The sequence below is a fragment of the Acanthopagrus latus genome, chromosome 22 (assembly GCF_904848185.1).
Source record: "Acanthopagrus latus isolate v.2019 chromosome 22, fAcaLat1.1, whole genome shotgun sequence".
Taxonomy (NCBI): Eukaryota; Metazoa; Chordata; class Actinopteri; order Spariformes; family Sparidae; genus Acanthopagrus; species Acanthopagrus latus.
In genome coordinates, this window is record NC_051060.1 from 13,723,815 (window position 1) to 13,745,023 (window position 21,209).

Sequence of the window (21,209 nt, forward strand, 5' to 3'; positions counted from 1 at the left end):
ACATTCAGAGCTATGTGATCGGACTCCTGGCTTAAGTATTTTCTGATAAACAAACAAACTGGAGGGACTTCCTCCAGGGGGACTGGATGTAAATGAAGCCTGACAGTGGCGGTTGTGCCGACTGTGTGTGATCTGCTGGGAGAGCGATGGCAGGTTCCGGGCCATTTGCTGCTGTGTTATTGCCGAGGAGCGAGTCTGCCCCTGGGGCTGTGTGAGGGAAGAAGCTGGAGCTCGGAGGGTTGATGGCTTTATAAATCACAGGCGAGCTGAGGGCCGACAGAGAGTCCACACACTGTGAATCAAACATCGTGGCTGCATGTGTGTGCATACACTCAACGCACACACATGCACTCATAAAAAGCCATTTCCCAAATTATTTTATTCTTGGCAGGCTGCAAAAGCCCCTAAAATAGCACTTAGGTCATCATGGGACAGTAAAGACTTAAAGTGGGTTAACACCTCCTTCAGGCAGCACATGCTGAATGTTTAGTGGTATAGAAACTCACACACACCAGCACATACACACACTGAGAGAAAGAGTTCACATATTTTTCCAACCACACTTATACACTTACAGCAAACTGATTATCTCTGTGTTGGGGATAAAACAAGACATTTGAGGATGTCATCTTGGGCTTCGGGGAACACCGATGAACATTTTTCATCTTTTTCTCAATCGTAATCCTCTTCCCAGAAAAGCATAGGTGCTCAGCAGTGTAGAACCACAACCAACAACAAGCATTACAACATATTTCATTTACCAACAACAAATGATCATGATTATTTTCCAAATGTATAGTCAACCTACACGTGATTCAAATGTATATCTACTGGTGGTAAACCAAATTAAACGTGATCTGGCTCTGAAAAAACAGGTAGCGTATGTTAGACGTGCTTTTGGCTGTTTCCTACGGTGGCCCTGAGGGTCAAAACACAATGTGATGTTGTTTTGTTTCGTGAAATGTTGTTGTGTTTTGACCTTCAGGGCCACCGTAGTTTTCTCTACTTCTTCAAGGACTCCGAAGAAGGATGAGAAAAAGTCGCATGACCCAAGGCCAAGACAGATTCATCGACAGTGACAATCCTCATTAGTTGCAGCCCTTTAAAAAAGTACAGTTGTGGTTAACATTATGTGCCATCGATCACGTTGTGTGAGTAGAGGCCACTTCTTCTCAGCTGGAACAAAACATCCTACAGAAAAACACACACACGCACTTACACACAGATATGGAAACCGATCATGTGGAGACAGACATCCTCCGTCCCGTACTCAGAAACAAATGGGGTCAGTCCCACACGCACTCAACCCACCAATGAAAGAGGATCCCCGAAAATTACCACTTTGCTGGAGCCCGGAGCAACCAGTGACTTCATGTCTGCTGCCGCTACACTGATTTACTCATGTTCAACCCTCTCAAATCCCACCGCAGCCCAGGAAACACATCTCTTACCCCCTCAGAGCACGTTCCCCCCTCTATCTGTTGAACATTTACACCATCCCACATCCCCTGCATGCCTTCTACCACGCTCACCAACCCGAGTCAGGACGTAGCTGTTGGGAGAGCACACCGTGTGTTATCAGTGTGCAGATAAGGGAGGTCAGACAGAGATTCAAGCCAAACAACTCCATAAACACAGCTGAACAGTCTGTGTGTTCTTGTCTGTGCTGACCGGTTGTCGCTGAGATAAAGAATGGAGGATGGATGGCTTTTGGACAACAATCTGACAAACACACACACAGCGCTTGGAGACAAAGGACTGGGTTGTGAAACATCAAAAACCAGACAATAAACAAGCCATAAATTGTGATCAGAACTTCAGAAAAGTCCACAAACAGACTTTAATTTACAGTCCTACGAGGCACATTACAGGGATTTTAAGGCCCAGCGGGGATGACACAGATCTCGTAAATTCCTAAAAAGCAAATCTCAAAATTCACATTTAAAATGCCAAGTGTAACATCTCATCCCAGTCTACATCGGAATATATGCGCTAGTTATTTTGGTGCGTGTGGGCACTCCAGGCCGCGGTGCTGATTGATCAATTCTTGATGCTGGAGGCGCCCGGATAGCGCGTGTGTGTCCGTGTGTGTGTTTGAGTGTGTTTCAAAGTGTGTGGTTAATGAATTACAGCCTTGACAGGTCAGGATTAGCCCAGGGGTGTGGAACAGTTAAAAAGGAAGACCATCATTCTCTCCCTTATCCGCATAGATGAAAAGTCAGAGCGAACAATTGCAAAATTGTTTTTCTTCACTAAATGTTGAGGCTGTCTTGTCCATTTGAATAATGTTACTTGAACATGGAAAATTAGAAGAAGCAGAAGCTTTGCACTTTGAATCTGCTCACTTCCTCTAATCAAAGAGTCAAAAAAACAAACTGCCTGCTTTCAGAATCCATTTTAAGCTTATAAAATGTTTCTGACACTTTTGATTCTCAAAGAAACCTTGAATTTCATTTAAAAGTGAACACAAAAGTATTTCAAACTATCAATGATAGTATCAGGGACACAGTATTTCCACTGGCTGTACCATAGTACAGTAACTGAAACCTTCATTGTCCACTGGTAGCCATATCTGTAAGTTGTGCACAACCACATATGAACACGTGAAAAACATAGCATATAAACGCAACTAGAGCTGCAACTTGATTAACTGTCAACTATTAAGTAATTGCCAACTGTTCTAATAATTGATGTATTAGTTTGATTAAGTTTTTAAGAAAAAAATACCTGATCCTAGCTGCATAATACAAATATTTCCTTGCTCCTTTACTCCACTATGACAGTAAACTAAATATCTTTGTGTTGGGGATAAAACAAGACATCTGAGGGCATCATCTTGGGCTTTGGGGAACACTGATGAACATTTTTCACCTTTTTTCTCAATCATAATCTCCTTGACATATAAGTTGCTCTGCAGTGTGGAACCACATCGAACAAGTATCACAACATATTTCATTTACCACCAACAAATGGCTGATTATTTCTAAATGTATAGTCAGCTTACACGTTCAAATTCAAATGTATAACTAATGGTGGAAAACCAAATCAAATGTGATCTGTCCCTGACAAAACAGGTAGTGGACGTTAGACGTGCTTGTGTTTCCTCTTTATATCCTTACACACACCCAATAGCATCATTATAACTCTCACCCTAAAAGACATTTTAGGCTGCTGACTCTTGGACATAGAGCTGAGTGATCAAAGACAAGACTTAAATGAAGCTGATCAGTGAGTGAACATCGCCCCCTGGTGGTGAGAAAATGAAGCCCTGAGCGAAGGTGTGCTGGGACTCACCACAGGTGTAGATGACACTGAGATACTTCCTGGTGCCGGAGTAACACGGATCTCCAAAGTCTCTGGTGGAGGCTCGAACCAGACAGCTCTTCTTTCCCTGACAGCGGGCGGTCAGAACCTGCAGAGCCACAGACGACTGGCAGTCTGAAGGACAGACGGAGAGAGGGAAAGGTATTGAATTGTTAGACTGATCAGACGAATGAAAAGCAGCGTAGCTAAAAAAAAAAATCTCAAATTTGAGTATTTGTTTGTTTTCTTAGTCTTCCGTAATGGTAGAATATCCATTAAGCAATATGAATATGTCAATTTATGCACAGACATACACAGACCAGACTATTGATCTAATGGCCAAATAAAACAATGTGGACATCAAACATTAACAAAGACAACAACTGCGCATTTTAGCCCGCAAATGAAAAAAGTTTCAGTTATTTTGCAGCATTCACCATCTTACATGCAGGTTGGAACACGCAAAAATGTAAATATTGTCCTTGGGAGTTGCAAATTACAGGCAAGAAACGTTTGTTTGCTTCAACCGAAACTCTTTGACTTTGTCCATACATCAAGAATTGTGTATCTCTTTGAAGATGAACGTCACTTTAAATCAGCATCAGCTGTCTACTGGCGACTGCACCATTCCCTTGCTTTGTCTCCAAACATTGTTTCTATGCTCAATTTAAATGGTACCAAAAGACGCAGATGCAAAGATACAAAAATCTTCTCTGGTTCGTTCTTTAGAGATAATCATAATCAAACTACGAATCTGCCTTGCTGCTGGCCTCATCCTTTGAAAAGTTCTCATTTGATTCCTTTGCGTTACACAATTCAGAATCTACACATTCTTATTTAAGATATGACGAATGTTTATCTAAAAGCCCTGATAAAACTCCAAAGCACTCTCTTTTGAACTGATAAAATGCCTTTATTCTCATGGCATGATTACGCTGGACCCTAAAAACTCTTAACTCAAGCCTTCTTCTGTGAGTGAAACATGAAACATGAAACATGAAAGGCCTGTTTATAGTATAAGAGTATTGGATACCAAGTGTTCATATTGCAGATGAGTCTTCTACTACTTTGCTGTAGAGAGTTTGATGGACAAGTAGCACTTGAGGCGCAAAAAGGACTACATGAGTCTCTGTCAGCCAAACAGATCTGGACACACACAGACGAAGGGGACATCACACACTCCTTCACATAAAGGTTTCCTTGGTGGAGCCTCAGTCCACATCAGACCCACATACAGAAACCTTACTGGGGCCTCACATTGTCTGAAGGATACCCGATCCAGCATGTGTGTGTGTATGCATATGTGTGTTTGTAGTCCAGACAGTGTAATGGATGTGCCTCTCATACATCATTGCTAAGCACCTGCCAGCTCCTCCAGACCCCTCTGTTCTGCAGCTCTCATCCTGCGGATGGACAGATGAGGCTCGTCTTTTTTCCTTATGCCGCACTCACTTCCTTCCTCTCTCACATCCATAACAGAGGATGATATACTGACCTGCAGTGCTTGAAGACTTTAGAATGAACTCTTTAGAGCTCATGAAGCCAGACTTACATGGCCCTTCTTTAAGAAATATCATTTCAAACTACGGCTACAACATGATCCGTACGAAAAGCGGAGGAACTGGAACTCAGTTAAATGTTTAACCAATTAATATTCTATGTTCCATTTCCTGAACTTCCGTGACACCCCAAACTCAGGTATGAGAAGCATTAAGAAAGTCGGCAGAACCTCCAGCTGAATCTTGTGGGAATGTGGCTGAGTCGTGGTTCCACATGAATGCCTTCCACGACCCCCACGCTCCATCTAACCCCTAAAGAACAACACGAGGAGATGAGCCTTTGAAAGTGGACACTGTGCTTTCACACTGATTGCCCTGGTGGGCCCCAAAAAAAAAGGCAGATCAGAAAGGTAGAGGGAAGAGGCCAGTTGAGACTTGGCTCACACGTCAACGGGCCACAACAAATTACAGCTCAGGTCGAAGTGCAAATGTCCCAGTCAGGAAGTCAAGCACGGTGTCAACACTGGGAATTCATTCATTGGTCAGGTCCAGTTTTTATTGGATTACGGCATTTGTAATCAAGGATGACACTCCATTTCCTGGAAATTATTGTGTTCGTAATGAAACTGGATCAAAGACTAAAAGCTTCTTAAGAATGTGATCCTGAACTGTGTCTGTTCGAGGGGGCAACCGGACCCTCCCCAGCTGGAGACGACACGCTGGAATTCCCAACCAGGATGCGGCGAGGTGGAAGCCTGTGGGAACCAGTGAGTGTAACTGGATAACCAGTCGGACACCCTAAAAGGTGAGACAGTTCCCACACATGTGGAGTCACTGATTATGATTGATTCACAAATGGCTTCATCTGAAAATACAGAAAACACTCCTTGTCGGCAGAATAAAATGTTGCCATTGGAAATTTTTTCTCACTTCTGTTAAAAACGTACGCAACATATTTATCCCATCAACATTTCTACTATACATATTGCATTACACTCAGATTACATGAGACCCCACTGTTCATTACCACTTCTACCGACAGGGGTGTTTTGGAAATTTTCCAGCCACGTTCATGCCAATAAATGCCAACACTAATTAAGTGGGTTTGTGGCTAACTTTCTAACTTCATGACTTCTACTAAAAATGTCACTGAAGTGACCTCCTGGTCTGCCTGCCTCTCTCTCTCTTCCTCCCCAGAGGGCTCTTTTAAGCTGGTGTGCTACGCTGAAGACCTTCCTCTCCTTACAAGGGAACCCACTGACAGACAGGCCCCCATTAGCCGCAGCTTTGATTCCCTGACTGGGTGATTAGTAGAGCAGAGGGGCCCGAAGAGGACCGGGTGGGACCAGAATGTAAGAGGGTGGGGGGCTTCAGAGATAGATAGAAACTTCTAGAGACAAGAGGATGGAGACACACATTTATTCTTTGTCCACTGGCTCTCCATGCTCACATGTGCAAGCAGACACACACACACACACACACACAAATGCACACACACATGCACACAGCATTTCTGTGCAGTTTAAAAGAACATTCCTCAGAGTCTGACCTCCCCTGGCTCTCATTAGCGGCTTTAACGCAGACAGACAGGCATACAACAGTCCTCTCTATCACACACGGATAGATGGGAAGAGGAATGAATAACCCCTGCTACCTCTAACCTTTAACCTCAACCACCTCTGAGCCTGCGCACAGTCAGGAGGAGTGGCGAAGGAAAGGGAGGAGTTTCCTGGACACGTATTCTCACTCATGACTGATTACAGACGGAGGTCGTGTACAGAGAATACCACAGGAAGAACGCGCAAAGGGATGACTTTCCCCCGAGAATGACCCGCAGGTTGATCGCCCACAGCTTCTGGAAGCTACTGACACCTGTTGTGTGTGTGTTGTTACGCTGCCCCGTACCAGCAGCATCTCTTCGCTGCTCAGCTCCTTTTGTCACATCAGTCATCCGTGGTACCGCTAACTTTCTGCCTGCTTGAAACCAGCATCGGCCGCTGGATTACGTCTTTGCCAGCGATCTGCCTCCACAGAATTAAAACTAAGGCAACGCAATTACAATAACACCATCAAATACTTTGTCTGTTGTGGTGGGTGCTGTTGAGAGTTTCACTTGTCACAGAGCCCTTATATTAAGATTAATGTAGGGTGAGTACATGCTGGTCACCTTGGGGAAACTTCTGATTCACACTCCTACACACACACACACACATACACAAACAGGCACAACACAATGCTTCTGCAGCAAACTTTCCCAGAATGTTCTTGCAGCGACTGTGCGTAACAATTCCTCCAGGTATTCCACCCACGCACAGCTTTCCTGGAATTTCCAAGACAATGGGCTGGAAAACTTGTCAGAGGTCCTCATCTCCTCTTCTACTCTGACTCACCAGCGACACGTATCATTTCATGGGGAGGCTCAACTCATTGTTGTCGGATTAAACGTCTTTGTGTGAAAGAAAACCGACTTTTTAGATGTCAGGGTGGGGTGTAATAAACCTGCACACGCCAAGTGCTTCCTGTGAAAGCCATTAATGAATTTGAAACCACTCTTCCACACCACACTTACTGTAAATGGTCCTTTAGCTTTGGAGGCATTGAATTTTACTGCAACAAGGTGAATTCCAGTATTACACACACCAAGTTCCAGTCTTAAAAGAGGCATGTCATTTTTGGAGAAGAAATTCAAACTCAAATTTTAATATTTACAATATCAATGAGGTAATAATACAAAACATGTATTCCATAACTGAATAACAAGCTCTTGTAAGAGAAAAATTAGGTCCCCAAAACCCTGTTTGAAGCTAGAAAGGTGGCAGGGTCCGCCACCTATAAACAAAGTAGAGGTCAAACAGAGAGTTTGCTAATTAAGTTTGTTTAGGCATAAAAAAAAAAGTCAATGAATCTTTCTTTTCTGATTAAAATGTCTTCCCCCAAACTACATAGTGCACCCTTAAAGTGCCACAAACATCCTAGCACAGACATGCACATATGTCCAGATTTGTTTGTAAGATGATAGCAGGTTATTTCTAGAGTCGGCGACTAAAACAGTCAACCCTTCGCACGCGTGTTAGAACTGACAACATGTTACTCCATCTGAATTCCAGCCGGTGGTGGCCCGTAGCTCGCACCCCTGCACGGAACTGTTGTGGAAAGCATATACAGGGCGAAGCTGGAACACAAACGTCAGGGATGTTTGTTTTTCACCGCCACCGAGAATTAAATCGCTAAAATCTGTCACCCACTTTAACAGCTGGACTGTGCTTACTCTTCCGGACACGTTTCAACACACAGAACTTCACAGAATTTCACCTAATCTGCAAATCGACCAAAACAACACTGACATCCTGCAGCCTATCTGCTCTGCATGCATCAAAGTCAGACAGAAACGCAGATAGTGTTACAGTGAAGCAGCCTGTCCCCTAACAACTGGAGCACGCTTCCAAAAGCCGAACGTTAAATCTGAACTGCAGCTGTGCGTGCTCGAGATCATATGAGAGACCGCTCGATTACTGCTTACGGTTTAAAACATCTTCGGCGCACATACTCAAAAGTGAAAGCACGGCGGCCTTCAGAAAGGAAATAAAAAGAGAGGGAAAGAAAAAGCAGTCCGAGACCCTCGCATGCCAAGCGTGGGGGGCTATTTAGATGTCAAGAGGTGTGTGTGATGGTAATGGGGCAGATGAGAGAGGAGGGCTGAGGCAGGCCCCCTTCCCTTTGAGGATTCTCCATCGCCGCCGAAACCTGTCCAACTCCACCACTCCCACCCCACCCCAAAACCAAGGAACAGGCGAGATCAAAGGGGGCTTACGTTTGCGCGCACACGCCTGTGTATGCACTTGTTTTGGTCTGAAATGCTTTTCAAAGGCTTTTGGATTCAACAAGCAGCCACATAGCTGCTCTCTGTGGTAGCAAGTAGACTGTAAAACTCACAAGCTAAACACAAGGGATCAAGGTAATGTATCCGTCATTATTCAACGCAGGGTTGCAAAACAACATGAAAGTTCTTTCTAAGTACACAAACAACATATATAAAGACAGATTTAGAGGAGAAGAAAACAAAAGAAAAGAAAAACGATATATGCAGTTACTGCTACACATACGTGCATGTTTACATCCAGAAAACAATTCTGTAGTGCATTTCTTTTTGAATTTGTGTCAAATGTAAATAGCAGTAACAAGTGATGGTTATGGTTTTAATCCTCTCATTGCAGGCCATCTCCCGCCGACTGTCTAACTTGCAAAACGGATTTATTTGTGATGTTTCTGTACCTTATGGATTCTGAGATTAAAGTCAGAATTATGAGTTTAAAGTCAGGATTTTGAGAGAAGAAAGTCTGAATTGTAAAAACAGTGGCTCAGTCCTCTTTCGTAGGTCTAGACCTTCATGGGAAATGCAAATACATTTCAATAATAGACCTTTATCAAGCATTTGCATTCTGGCACTGTAACGTTGCAAATAAAGGTTTTGGGAGTATTTTTCCTGATTATCCTGACATCTGCTTGACGTCTGAGACGAACTCTCCATCAACTTTGATCATGCTTAGAGAACAAATGCTTTTCAGTCTCCACAGTCTGTCGACTGTAAAAGCACCTCTGGACGATGGCTGGTTTTCAACAAGCTGTAAAGAAAATCCTACGTCTATATCAGGGTTTGTCCTACAATTACAAGGCTTGGATGCAGCAAAGCAAAGCCATTATGGGCACCACATAAGCCAAATAAATGTCAGATCAATGTGGAGAGCATCAAAACAAAACGTTTTCATCATCAACTTTGTGTGTGTTGTTTACGATATGCTCTAGCTTTTCTTCCACAAAAAAGGCAGGTGTATTTGGCAGCTAGCTGGTGCTGGATACCAACCCTACTCTCAGGATAAATCAGAACTAGAAGATGCAAGGAGATTGTTTGCACAGAAAACTTTAAATAATAAATAGTATACAAGCGATTCCCTGCTACTGTAGTGTCTTGTAATGTCTGACTCAAGGCGTATTTCATCCGGGCAGGTGTAGGCGGCTGTGTGAGTTCAGCCGTTGATCTCGCACCTCAGGCAGCGGCGAGGTTGCCAGGCCGGTGCGGTTAAGGAGATTACTTTAACCAGCCTTGTTGGCACATTCAAACACACATTTAAAAGAGACATAAAATCAAAATAGGCTCAAAACAAACTTGTGCGTAATGCTACCGCCAAGCCCGAGATTATTCAGACAAGCAGGGCCGCACATACACACACATACACACACACGCGAGACACTGCACCAGCTCGGACGTGAGGGCAAAAGGGGGGGGGAGAAAACCATTTAAAAATAATTAACGGTGTGTGTCTGAGCTGTCACTCAACACACCCTCACTTCCTGCTCCTGGTGACATGGAAGCCACATGAAAGACGGAGCTGACAGGGGAAATCCCACTAGGGCACCGCTCGACTGTCTGGAACAGCCTGAGGAGGTGTTTGTGGGTGGGTGAAGTGTCTTTAAACATATATGTGTGTGCGTGTGTGTGTGACAGAGAGACAGAAACGCATGCTGTACATTATGTGAACAGGAACAGCGAGGCGTTTGAGTGTCCAGTGGCGGTGAACGCACACGAGGTCAACATGTGATTTGACAGTAAACACCACTGCTCCCCTGCTCTAATCTGCTCTTTGTGTAACTGTAACAGTAGAGTCCATATTCCCTCAATACAGTGAGAGCTCAGCTACTGTATTTAATCCTGAGTCTGAAACCAGATATCAGGCCGGCCCCGTCTCACCCGCTACACCTACCTGTCGCACATTCCTGGTCCACCTGCATGCGTAGGACTGGCTGAGGTTGCTTTCAAAGCCCCTCGATGCTCATATAGAACACAATAACACACACAGATGCATACACACTCACACAATGCCTTCTTTATATCTGTCTCTGATTACCGGCTGACTGACGCCTGTGTCAGCCTTCTCAACCCCGTCCTGTCACCTCTGTCATAAAGAAGGTACATAGGGCATGTCTGCAGTGCATTGTTCCTTCGCAACATTAAACAGGCAGACACACCAGTTAACATACACCTGCCCGGGACACTTATTTACAAGTGCAAACCTCGGTATCCATTTTCTCCTATACATTAACGAGACAAATGCAGCGCAGGCTATAACAGAATAAATGAGCCGCCCGGGCCAACACTGTAGCTAATGCTTGTTATGGATCCAAGCTTAGAGTCATTAACATTCCCCTACACAAGGATTGAGTACATCTGGATAGCCCATGCACTCGCACATGCACACACACACACACACTCACGCTCACATACTTAGAGGGAACTCAATCCCGTCCCTTTTTCTACGGGCCAAACTCTTTGGATGACGGAGACACCTGATCTACATTCCACCCCAATTCCCCTGGCAATGTGTGTTTGTATGCGTCTACCTGAGCTCGAGTGGCTTTATATATCTCAGCATGCTTTCCTAACAAAATAAAGAATAAAAAGGGGCATAAAAGATATGTTTCTGAAAGTTAAATGATGAAGGGTGTGGATGGTAATTTCACCATTTCATTTTGTTGAGAATTTCTAGTTCTCTTCCAGAGACGTTCAAGTGCCGACGTGTAAAACATTAACAGAAATGTTTCATTTCGCCCGTCTGCTGCTTGCATCATGACGCCTGGTAGGTTTTTGAGAAGACAAATCTTGCCAAAAGGAAAAAAATGAAAAAGCCCAGAGTGACCTGAAGTTCCACTCTCCCAAATCATTAATATGTAAATGAGCGTAAGCAGAACAAGGAGACTCAGTTTAACATCATGCAAACGCAAGCAGACGTGATTTGCATTCCCAGCTGGTGTCTTCATGTAGGAAATGGCATTCCTTTCCTGAACTCAGACTGACCCCAAAAACTGATGCTATGAGTGAATGATGATAATGTAAAAAAGTACTCCACAGTATGTTAATATGATAGTCACCAAAGCACCCTTGGTAGGGATACAGTGACCTAACCCTTTTTTTTTTTTTACCTTAGTGTGTAAAGTCCTTATTAAGTCCTTAAGAAAGTAGACTGGGTAGTTCATACTAAATTTTCCAGGTCTACTGGCTAGTAGCTCATAAGTTAGTCCAGTAATTGCTAGCTCTCTACTACCTATCACTACTAACAAACTTGCAATTTCCTAAATCAAGCAGTACCAATAAAATGCAAAATGTTTTAGTTTATTAAGAAAGTCATAATCTATAATACTGCTGCTAGAATTCTTTGTAAATTTAGCTATGACTTTCATTTATTGACATGGGACATGGAAAATGAGTAGGAAATCGGACAATGCTAACCTAACTGCTATCTAGTCATTTAGCAATTATAGCTTTTGTCAATTTCAGGAAAACTATGATGTAATTTAATTCATAATAAGTCCTATTACAATCTACTGTCAGGTCTGGCTATGTCAACCATGTTTTATGTTACCCACTCCTTTTTAATCTTCAGCCTGAATGTGGTCAATAGCTAACACTTACCTGTCAGTTAGCTCTCTCAGGTAGCTACATAACAGCTATATTGGACAGGTCAAATGTCAGTTGAAATATCTGCTGACTTATCATGTCAACATAAGAACTACTTAGTGTAATTAAAAAAAGGACAAACCTTCACTTAAATTCAGACTAAGTTTACTAGTTACTGCATCTTGTGGGTCGAGCCAATCAACTGCCCTGCTCCTACCGGTGTGGGAGTGAGATGGTGGCTCACCTACTGACGGGGCCCTCCTGTGGTGCAGGGGACACTCCAGGGTGCCCTGTTGAGTTCGGCCAAACATGGCGGAGTAAACAGCGATCTGCATACCCCTTTTGCAGCTCAGCCTCATCCTCTCCTCCTCGCAGACCACCTTACTCTTGTATTCGTCTGGGGATAGAGGGAGAGAAAGGGCACAAGATGTTACAAAGGCAAATTATTTGAGTTGGCAGACAATCATGCAGTTGATTCCCTTGACAACAACACATTAAACTCTAATCTACTGGTTTCTATAAAATTTCGGAATAAAAGGGAATCTTTTTGTTATATTCTTCATTTAATTAAACCTCCATAGGACAGCTTTAAAATGCACAGAAAAACAAAGCTTTGTTCAGTGTAAACATGCAGTAACAGAGGCAGAGCGTCTGGGTGGACATGTAGAGCCATGCAGAGACATTCCTCACACACATCCAGCCACAGTGACCTGTGACAACCAGAGCAGCTCCACTGGCCAGCAAATAAAAACACAACAGCAGCCGTTCCTCCGTCCATGAGGGGAGTGGAACAGGAATGCGGAAAGAAGAGATAGGAAAAGAGCCGAGGAAAAAAAACCAAAACAGGGGCAGTACTGGTTTGTTATATCCCTCGGTGATGGATTCACTCTTGTTCCCTCTCGCTACCTCCCTTTCTCCTTCACTTCCTCCATCCTCCATCCACCTCTCCTTTCAGAGGCAGTGACACCTGCCCGTTGCACCTCACTAACACCCCATGCGGCCTTTCTCTCTTCCCCCCCCAGAAGTCATTGGTTAAGTGACAGTGAACAATGAGCTGTTGATTGGCCCCGGGGTCCGGTGAAGAAAGAAAAAGTGGGGAGGGCAGGCAGATCAGTGGATTAATGCCCACTTCTGGTCACTCTAGTGTGAACCACTGCACAGCTCAGTGCAGCTCAGCTCAGCACAGCACTGAGACATGAATGGGGACCAGAATATGGGTGGGATTACTGCACTGTTGTGGCTCCCCTCTGGAGTGATACTCTTAACTTCCTGGCTCACAGTGAGAGGGGAAGGAATGGGATAAAGGAAGGGAGGCACGCACCAGGTTTTTTTTTTTTTTTGCTTTTAAATGAAGCAGGGAAGTTTGCAGAAGCAGGAAAGACTCTCGAAGATACTGTGACGCTTAATCCTGTGTAGAAATTATAGTAAATTTAGATGATTAGAGACATTGGTCAAGTGACAAGTAAACTAAATACTGTTGCCAATTTGGCCAGCAAAATTCTGTATTTTTCTTATTGTGAACAAATAAAAAACTTTTATTCCATTGTGGCCCCATAAAATTATATTGCACCCAACGTGTATCCATCCACAACTGAAAATAGTCCCCAAACACACACACATTTTACTCCAGTTTAAATCACGTTTGCTGAAAACTACAATTGCCAGCTGCTTCAAGAAATGACTGAGCCTTTTAGTATGAAATTTGTGACCCAATAATAATCTTCAGTCAGAACCAATGACCAATGGGTTTATGACTTGAGTGCCACTGACCAGGCAGGAAGGTCAAAAAGTTAATTTGGTCTTTATGTGCTGCTACCATAACCGCTCACTATGCTAACTGTAGCTGCAGTTAGCCAGTTAGCCCCTGTGACATTACATCTGATTATACTGTCACAGAAACCTGGGATTTGTATTGTAACAGTGGAACATGGACATGATTCTGATATTTATCAAAGCTTTCTTACAGTATAAGCTCATGTCCAGTTTCAGTGCATTACAGCATTACAGCGTAAAGGGGAAAGATCAGCACCTGATGCTTTTTCCATGGATTATTCTCTTCAAAGACACATGACATAGATCTACAAATGCTCTGTTTGCTGTACATAGCCACATTACATGCGTATATTATATAGAGATGGACATTTTTACTGGAAATCAACCCTCCATATGATGGTCATTGGTGACCCCACCTGTTAAATTTCAGACTGAATATGGAGGTGTGTGAGAAAAGACTGGAAAAAACACAGTCCCAGTTCACAGGAGAGCAGAAAATGTGTGTCACTGTCAGGATCTGAGGCGATGAGGGACTTACTAGGTCTGCATTTGTACCAGACAATGAGGTATTTACTGCTGCCAGGACACTGGTCTGTCCCAAACACACGGCTGTTGACAAGGACTTGACAGCTCCTTCTGTCTTGGCACTCGTCCAGCATTTTCTAAAGAGGGAAAGAGTGACAGAGAGCGGGAGAAGACCAAAGAGAGGTTTAGAGGGAGCACAATAAGCCAACGATGGTGAGACGAGCGGCAGGCAAAACCTAAAACCACTTCAAACAGGCTGCTTATGGCCACGGGAATATGGTGGAGAGGAGCAGGTAAGAGAATAAAGAGGACAGGAGAAAGAAATCTGTGGAAAAAGCTCCACTCCACTCATTTCCTGGCATCCTTTGGCTTCTCTAGTTTCATCATCTTTACCCAGCTGTAACCCAGGTGAGCACATTCCAGCACAATCCCACTTGCTAAAGGAATGACTGAATGGATTCTGTTCAGAGCCTCCCCCTGAATTTAATATGAAAGGAGCAGCATTCTGTAAATACTCACAGGAGCAAAAATAGTCCCCAACAAATACACAAATTACTCCTTTATGACTAACTTATGACTGTGCTGAAAAGCACAGTGTCTAGCTGTTTTAAGAAAATACTTAAAAGTGAATATTCTTAAGAGGTGTCACAATTTCAATTCTGATTCAAAAATTGTCTGAAATTAGCAATTATGTCATGTATTGAAATCAAAAGCAGGATCGGCAGCAACTCTCCCAGTGTTCTTTTTCTCTCTAACCTCACCTTCTTTCACAAGTCTGCCGTGTTTTGTAGATACTGAAGCTCAACTTTTCATTGTACTGTACCCTTTGTGTAGTAGCCTACATTCAATAAAAATGGCAGTTATATCCAACTTGATACCACAGTTGTTCTTAAAGAAGAATATGAAAATGTAAATGACAGGTGTTGAGTTGAATCCTGACTTGAAAAGTTGTGACACCCCTGATATTCTTGACTTGTGAGGATTTACATCTCCAGTTGGAAAGAATGGACTTTTGAGTGCCAAAGACAGGACAGAAGTTGTAAAACATGAGTGGTTTTGGTCTTTCTGTAGGACTTTTTTGACACGAATATATAGAATAAATCAAGCCTAATATATTAAGTTTATCACGGCTGTCTCTTTATTATTTTCTTACAAATTAAACCCATGGTTTAATTTTCATGTTTCTTTTCAACGGAGCACCGGCTTCATTTCAAGCATCAAAGGTGGAGACTAACATCCTTTTTCCCGGATTTATCGGAGTTTAAAACAATTATGTCATCTATTGCTATGTTTCACTGTAGACATCGTTGCATGCCATATCAGTAGACGTTGCCCAACCCTCTTCAAAATAACCAGGGATACATAGATCTCTATATCACTTCTCGTCAAAGAAACAAAACTGCTCACTGCATGATGGAAAAGATCCAACCTTCACATTCCACCAGACTTCACTCTGAGAATCTATTAAAAGTACGGCTGAGTGCTTCGTCCAGATTTTCAGTGCGAGGATTACTCGGATTAGTGGAACAATCAGTCAGTAAACTAATTGGTTAATTGTCAGATAAGTAATCTGCAACAGTATGTGTGTTTATCATGTAAGAATGCAGAACATATGCAAGTTACAGCTGATAAAACTGTTGGTGGAACAAAAAAATCATTGAGAGACAAAAAAAAAGAAATAAACCTTGCTGGCTAAATTTTGACGTAAACCTTTTGATATGGAGACATTCACACTGTGATGAAAACAAACCAGGGGTCATGGACAGGTGGTACAATGGGATTCTTCAGGGTTGGACTAATGTGGGTGGCGCAGCAGTCAGTCATTCTCTCACTTCAGGACAATGCACTCTCTGTGTCTGTGCATTCATGGCTGTCCTGTCTATTATGGAAACGGAGGGTGTTCGACACTAGAAGGCAGGGGCACTAAGAATAAACCAAACAAGGGCATGAATGCTGAACAGGATGTGTTTGTGTGTGTTTGTATTGGTCCTGCAAAGTGGGGGTTCTGGTCAAGCCGCATCCCAATTTAGAAAAAGGATGCTAAGGCAAGGACCCCATGAAATCGCTTTGTGTCACGGGGAACATACAAGCCGGCTTCCTCTTTAGAGAGTGTAATTTGCCGGAAAACATCCTCACAAAGCATTACATAATCAGTGGTGGTCCTCCAAAATGTAACCCTTGGCCAATTTGACCATTTTACAGGACACTTGCTCTCAGGAGGACCTGCAGCCCAAGAAGAGTGGACTAACAGAGGGAAGAAAAAGAGATTCAGTGGCTCTGGGAGATACTGGGGATGAAATGTACTGACCTCTGAGTTAGTTCTGGTAAATGGTAAATACAAAATAATCACTAAACAATTCATTTCTGATACAAAACTCTATCAAGACTATGTGTCGTTATTTACCTGTAGTGCAGTGGACACGGAACAATATCGATCATCCTCCCGAGGGTTATAAGAACTCAGGAGGGCTTGGTAGGTCTGAGGGCACTGCTGGGGGTCCGAGGCGCCTTTCCTTCCGTAGAAAGCCGACTGGACGGTGATGGTGGTGCGGGGTGGGCAGCGAACAGACAAGAAGTCTCCGTCACAGGCCTGCTCGGTGTAGTTCCTCAACACTTTGGATAAGTAACCTGTGGGACAGCAATACAGCTTTTACTTCGGATACTGAAAGTGCAAGACTTATTGACGTTGCAGCTCTGTAGCATAATTTGCATTGTATGTGCAGCACAAGCGTCCTAAAAGACAGTATTTAAGAATTGGCCACTTGTCAAACTCATACACCAGACAAATACGAGGCAACAAACTGCTGCTAACAGCAGCTGCTCTAGCTAGTTAGCTCAGGTGGCCGTGCAGCTAGTGGTTTGGACAGGGAGCTTGGGGACCGGGGCAGGGTTAGGGTTTACACTGCTAACACAGGACCAGGACGGAAGGTGGTTAGCATGCTAACTTCAGGAGCTATCTCTGAAACACAATACAAAGACATCATCATGTCAACCCTGCTGGAAAAAACAGCATAGACCAGAGCCAAAACCAGCACCAAAACACAACATTTACTGGTGTTGCTGGTGACCAATCACCAGGAAAAAACTGCTACCCATTCAAATTCTTTTGATAATTTGAATGAATACATTTTTGAACGTTCTCAATTAAAAGTCTTATTCCGTACATTTCATCTTTAATTTCACTGCACTGGAAATATTGAAGAGGAAAATCCTTGTTAACCAGATTAAATCCTGCTACCTCTGTTTTGCATTGTCCAAGCTAAAGTTTTTTAATGCTAGGATCATAAACAAGGACGGCTGCTAATATGCTAGAGATCTTCGTTTCTTCAATAATGAACTGTTTCCATGGACATTTGGTAGCGCTGCATATCAGCAAGCCCTGACAGATCACTACTTACATCTAAAGGATGCCTCCAGGCCGTGAATACCACAACAACACAGGGAAGGTAAAGCTTTAGCTTATTTAGCTGTTAGCGTCAGCCCTCTGGTCATGGCTGGAGACCATATTCCTGTGTTTGATATTAAAAAATACCTGCCAAGGAAGAATTTTAAAGCCTGACATTATTGCACTTTTCATACAAGGATACACTTCATACATACCAACTGTACTTACTGGATTTTTCCAGCAATAGAGTTTTGAAAGCATTTTGAAGCATAGCTAGCTAAAAATGCTACCAGGTGAGCTGTGATGGTCGTCTTATTTATCTGTAAACTGAAGTAAACATTTTAAAGCCTTGATATTCTGGCATGTGATGAACTGTCCATCTTCACTGAGGCTTTTATGTGCCACTCTTCTTTTCCATTATTATTTCTATACTTCCTCGCTAGTAACCATGTTAACTTGCACCGAAGCAACCGGCTACTATGAAGACTGTGAATGGGAACATTACATAAACCGTTTAATGGAACAAGCACTGCGTGAACTTTCATTTCACCTCGGAGGCTGCTTGAAATCAAATAAAAGCCCTCATTCTTTTAAAAAACACTTGAGTCTCACAGCTAACTCCTCTTGCCCATTAGGAGTCTTTGAGAGCTGCCAGTCAGCCTGTCAGTCACACGGGATAACTGAAGCCATCACAAAAGCCACCATTAACATTCCAGCCTGTGAGAAGGAAAGAGCAGATAAAGGAGAGTTGATCCCCGGCCACTGTCATATAATGTCTTATCTGGGACCATTTCGCCAACATACTAGTCACTGAAGAGCAGAAATAAACCCTCTCTTAGTCTCTAAAGTCGGCTGGATCACTGAATTCCTGGTTTGAAGGCAAGATGATTGAAAACAGATAAAGCCTGGCATATGGAAGATCAGCTGTGGCTGACTTTTCTACGACTCACTGTGAGGTTTAGTGTCAAAATAAGAAACTGGCATTCAAAAACAAAAAATCAAATCATCACATTTAAGTCTCAAAGTTTAAAATGTCCACTCATTCGACGACTGCAAACAGAGTCCAAAGCGAGCTCAAGCTTCCATGGAAGTGCTCCGCAAACGCGTCTTTCAGGTAAGTAAACATGCACACATGCTCGCACGCACTCGCAAAGTGGACACACTGTCATTCGATTACCTGTATTTGGTTAGTGTTTGGGAGGGAAGAGGAAAAAAACTGTTTCCTAACACACACACATTAGCAGGGAGGGCACACACGTGGACACACACTGAACACACACATTGTCCCCTTATCACCATGGCCACAGTGAAAAGGAGGAAGCGAAACAAGAGAGACATTCTCAGGCTGTGAAAGGTCAACACACTCACTTTAAATAGAGATAGTTATTAAACCACCGTAGCTCACAATAACAGTTTTTCCACCTGTGGCTGGGCTGTGAAAATAGAGAGAACAGGTGCACTTGTGCAGTCCTGTTTTAGGTTTATCTAGAGATTATTTGGATGCCATGGACCAAATTATCAGGATGTGAAGGAGAACCCGACTACAGCAGCAACTAAAGCTCTGACTTGTAGACATGCTACAGTTTTATTACCTGTTTTTACCAGTTTCATACAAAATCACCTGCTCGCTGCCAAACTGCACTAGGAAAGAAAGACAAAACTGAATCTAAATCATTAAGTTGCGATATATTTACACAGAGGTGTGGATTGGATATAAATTATGAAACATATCTTGATCGAGTGTTAACGACCCCATGATCATTAACCGGAAACAAGGACATTCTATCAAAGGATAAGTTCACCCAAAAATGAAAATTCAGTCATTATCTATGAATGCAGATGGAAAGTCAGGTGAAGTTTTGCAATTCGCAAAACATTTTTCTGGAGCTTCACAGCAACACTGTGTTGAAGCATCCTCCTAAACACCTAAACAACTGAAGTAGATGGAGACTTGTTTTAAAATGTAAAAAAAAAACAACATCAAATCCAAGTGTCTGGAAGCCACAAGATCCCACATTTTTCTTTTTCTTTTCAAAAAGACGTTAAAAATCTGGGTTGGTGCACAACTATCAATGGTGACAATAATGTGATGTCAAATAATTTTTTTTCAGATCTCAGGGCATCTGGAGATTTGGATTACGGTTTGTTTTTTTAAACTTTAAACAAATCTCCATCTGCTTCAGTTGTTTAGGAGAATGCTGAAACACTTTTTAGCCGTTGAGCTCCACAAACGTTTTGCAGACTACAAAAGTTCTTTCCATGGGCCTACTGCTGAGTATATAATGACTGAACTTTACATTTTGAGCAAACTTATCCTTTAAGGCCCCCTGACACAGTGTCCCTTTTGTGATTAGAAATTACACATTACTTCTCCTGAAATTTTGATTCTTTCTTTTACTTGTGTTGGCTAAACTAGTTTCCCCCCCGCTGCAGTAATCTGCCCCGCTCACACACACACACACACACACACACACACACACACACACACACACAGGTCTGCTTTGCATGCCACATTCCACAAAGGGTGAGAGGGAACTTGGCATTTCCCCCTGGCAGCGAGACCACACACACACACACACACACACACACGCACGCACGCACACACGCATACAAAAACGTCAACACAAACAACGTGGTAGGAACAAGCCTCTCTGCTTTGGCTCTGGAAGCCAGGGTGTGTGTGGTGTCGGTGTAACAGTATCACTTTATTCGGGCTGGTTCCTTGGCAGAGTGCCAGCGCCATGAGAGACCACGAGTTTTGCGCGGCCCTCCGGTTAAGCGAGCATCGGGTACAGCGGCGTATCCATGGAAACCGAGGTTATGAAGAGGGTGAAACAGAGAGGACGGAAGATGGATGATTGGGCCACTCGGAGGAGGAGCTTCACAAGGGAGGAGATCGTTGAGCAACAGTGTGAGCGCCCGCTAACACCGCTACGCCTCCCTCCTCTCCACAAAAGTGGGACTGTGTGTGAAGGCAAACAGATTATCTCACACAAACCCTCAGGTGCTTTCCAAAGAATCCATTTCTCTTTCTTCCTCCTCCCACTCCCTTTCTCTGTCTCGCTCGCTCTTCCTCAGGATCGTCACTATTGTTCCCTTCACGCTACCTGTTGACTGAGGCCTCCTTTCAAGGTCGACAAACCAGGCGGGGGTGAAGGCACCTGTGTAAACCGCCCAGCCAATGACAGGTGTCCCTCAGAGGCAGAGGGCCGAAACAATGCTGGAGGAACACCCAGGCGTCTCTCCTTCTCCCTTCTCCTCCCTGTTTCTTTTC

General features: G+C 43.4%; 1 protein-coding gene across 6 annotated transcripts in view; it reads right to left on the reverse strand.

Annotated features, from left to right (window-relative positions):
- LOC119012612 (protein eva-1 homolog A) overlaps positions 1–21,209 on the reverse strand; it is a 79,467-nt gene that overhangs the window by 40,135 nt on the left and 18,123 nt on the right. For 4 of the 6 annotated variants that reach the window (XM_037086602.1, XM_037086599.1, XM_037086598.1 and 1 more), the window contains 4 exons: positions 16,955–17,178; positions 14,564–14,687; positions 12,497–12,649; positions 3,295–3,438 (listed from right to left, as the gene is read on the reverse strand). In XM_037086602.1, the coding sequence (XP_036942497.1) occupies positions 3,295–3,438; positions 12,497–12,649; positions 14,564–14,687; positions 16,955–17,178 (645 nt within the window). Of the gene's footprint in view, positions 1–3,294; positions 3,439–12,496; positions 12,650–14,563; positions 14,688–16,954; positions 17,179–17,948; positions 18,021–18,163; positions 18,416–21,209 lie in introns of those variants that run through there. The other 2 variants (XM_037086601.1, XM_037086603.1) reach the window with 2 other exon arrangements.